The following is a 438-nucleotide window of genomic DNA, read 5'->3' on the forward strand; positions in this document are numbered from 1 at the left end:
CCCCCCACCCAAAAAAAAAAAAAAAAAAAAAAAAAAGGAAAGAGAGAGAGAGAGAGAGAATACCATGCCCAACCACCTAGTATGTAGATGAATAAAAGAAAGGAACATAAAAGAAAAGAGAATACAGCATCAACTATTGATTCCTTCCTAATTTTTGTTGTGTCATTTCAGGAGACGTCTCAAATCAAGATGGTTTTCGAGGGGCACTCAAACTATTTACACTGTGTTGTTGCCCGCAATTCTTGCAATCAGGTCCACTTTTCTTCCTTTATCTCAGTACTCTTAGGTTGCATATCTCCTAACTAAATGTTAGTCGGCTTGTAATATGGTTTTCCCTCAATTGTACCCATTCCTTTCCTTGCATACACATTGGTTTTATGAATTGCATTATTGATGAAGACATTAGTTCTTGTTTTTTTTTTTTTTTTTTTTTTTTTC

The 438-nt window shown here is 34.5% G+C and overlaps 1 protein-coding gene across 1 annotated transcript in view; it reads left to right on the top strand.

The window, feature by feature from the left end:
* The window catches only part of LOC111366113 (THO complex subunit 6), an 8231-nt gene that overhangs the window by 3606 nt on the left and 4187 nt on the right, over positions 1 to 438 (top strand). The window contains exon 8 of the mRNA XM_022986771.1: positions 172 to 255. Coding sequence (XP_022842539.1) covers positions 172 to 255 — 84 coding nt within the window. The remainder of the gene's footprint in view (positions 1 to 171; positions 256 to 438) is intronic.

This window comes from Olea europaea, chromosome 17 (genome assembly GCF_002742605.1).
Source record: "Olea europaea var. sylvestris chromosome 17, O_europaea_v1, whole genome shotgun sequence".
Lineage (NCBI taxonomy): Eukaryota > Viridiplantae > Streptophyta > Magnoliopsida > Lamiales > Oleaceae > Olea > Olea europaea.